General features: G+C 46.5%; 1 protein-coding gene across 1 annotated transcript in view; it reads right to left on the bottom strand.

Annotated features, from left to right (window-relative positions):
• The window catches only part of CFAP46 (cilia and flagella associated protein 46), a gene marked incomplete at its 5' end in the record, with an annotated part of 94,385 nt that overhangs the window by 43,321 nt on the left and 49,155 nt on the right, over positions 1 to 1,909 (bottom strand). The window contains one exon of the mRNA XM_008583148.1: positions 1,108 to 1,243. Within this exon, the coding sequence (XP_008581370.1) occupies positions 1,108 to 1,243 (136 nt within the window). The remainder of the gene's footprint in view (positions 1 to 1,107; positions 1,244 to 1,909) is intronic.

Raw genomic sequence — 1,909 nt, 5'->3', positions numbered from 1 at the left:
ATTCTATGGCTGTGTCTTCAAGTTCCCCAGTCTTTTCTTCTGCAGTCTCTGTCATGGATCCCACCCAGTGTATTGTTTTTTTTCTTTTGGCAGCTAGCCAGTGCAAGGACGGGACCCTGGACCTTGATGTTGTCAACACCACTGATAACCACCTGAGCTCACCTGCCAGCCCTCAGTATGTTCTTCATCTCACACGTTAGAGTTTCCACCCTAAAAGTTAGATTTTTGTCTTCTTTTTGTGCCTTCAACATCTCTACTTAGCTTGCTGGACATACAGGGTACAGTTAGAGTTATACCGTCTGTGACAGTTTGACATTGGTTTTGATTGCCTGGTTATTCTCCATGCCATGACTCATGTTTTCCTGCTTTTCTACATGGTAATTGCTGACTGGTTGACTGATAATGTGCATTTTGTTATGGGGCTGATGGTCATTTTTGTATTCCTATAAATGTTCTTGAGCTTTGTTCTGGGACAGTTACGCTATTTGGAAAGAGCTTGGTCCATTCAGTCTTCCTTCTGAGATTTCTCAGGTGGGTCTGGAGCAGTGCTCACCCAGGGCCAACCCTCCCCCAACTGAGGCAAGACCTGCTGTCTGCTCTGCCAATGCCCCAGGGATCGCAGAGCTTTCTAGTCAGACCGGTGGGAGCAGGCACTGTTTCCTACAGTCCACTCAGTGGCTCCTCCCCAGCCTCCCGGGAATGTGCTCATCAGTCCTTGGTTGGGCACATGGGGTTTTCTCTCTGTGTGGCTCTCTCCTCTCCAGGGCTTTGTCCTGTGAACCCTCACTGCCCCCCGGGCCTCTCAGCTCCATCCCCTCGACTCAGGTCCTCAGCCAGATTCCACCTGGGCTGCATAAGCTTGGACCTTAACTCAGGTCATTAACTGTTTGTCATCGCTGATGTCCAGTGTTTTGAAAATCCTTGCTTCACATGTCTTGTCTGGTTTTTGGTTGTTTCAGATGGGAGGGTAGATCTAGTTACCGTTACTCCACCTCAGCCAGGTGTGGAAGTCAGCTGGTTTGTTTTGAGATAAGTTATAGAAGTGTGTATTTATACCCCGATGAGAATGGCCGAAAATCTGCACAAAGATCTAGGACACATACTTACATCTTGAAAGGACAGTAAACTCTGAACACTGTGAAGCCTCTCCTCCTCTTCAGCCACAGCTCTCTGGACCAAGTCATAAGCTTCCAAGTAGTGTGCAGTCTTCCCTTCCTCATCTCTCTCCCATTGGGCACATAACCTTTGCAAGATGCACGAGTGGAATTTAGAACAAAAACATTAATGCAGTTTTTGTAAAATCATGCTGTATATTTTATTAGTATGTAAAATTTGGTGACTAAAGATATTCTCACATGAAAGGGAGTCTCAATATAATGTCGAGTGAAGATAAAAAAGAGCTGGAATAATGCAGTACGGTGGCACTTCACAAAGCTCATGGAAAAACAGAATTCAAAGATAATATGAGTCTTTCCATGAACTTTCTGAAGTGCCCTCATATGTGCGGTACGATAAAGTCACGTGCCACATCATGATGTTTTGGTCAGTGACAGACAGGGTACACGAGGGTGGTCCCATGAGATTACGACACCGTATTTTCACTGCACCTTCTCTATGTTTAGCTGTGTCTAGAGACACAAACATTTACCACTGTGTTACCACTGCCTACAGTGCTCAGTACAGTAACAGCTGCATGGGCCTGCAGCCTACGGCCCAGGGCCACACCTGATAGCCCAGGTGTGTAGCAGGCCACACATCGAGGTTTGTGCACGTGCACTCTGCCACGCTTGCACAAGGACATCCCCTGATGGTGCACTTCTCAGAACGCACCCCCGTCGTTAAGTGACTCGTGACCATATTTACAAAAAATTAAATCTGTGCCTAAAAGATATCTGCTAAAACAATACTG

The sequence above is a fragment of the Galeopterus variegatus genome, unplaced genomic scaffold (genome assembly GCF_000696425.1).
Source record: "Galeopterus variegatus unplaced genomic scaffold, G_variegatus-3.0.2 Scaffold2839, whole genome shotgun sequence".
NCBI lineage: Eukaryota > Metazoa > Chordata > Mammalia > Dermoptera > Cynocephalidae > Galeopterus > Galeopterus variegatus.
The sequence above is the reverse complement of the archived record's forward strand: the minus strand, read 5'-3'. Positions and strand labels throughout refer to the sequence as shown.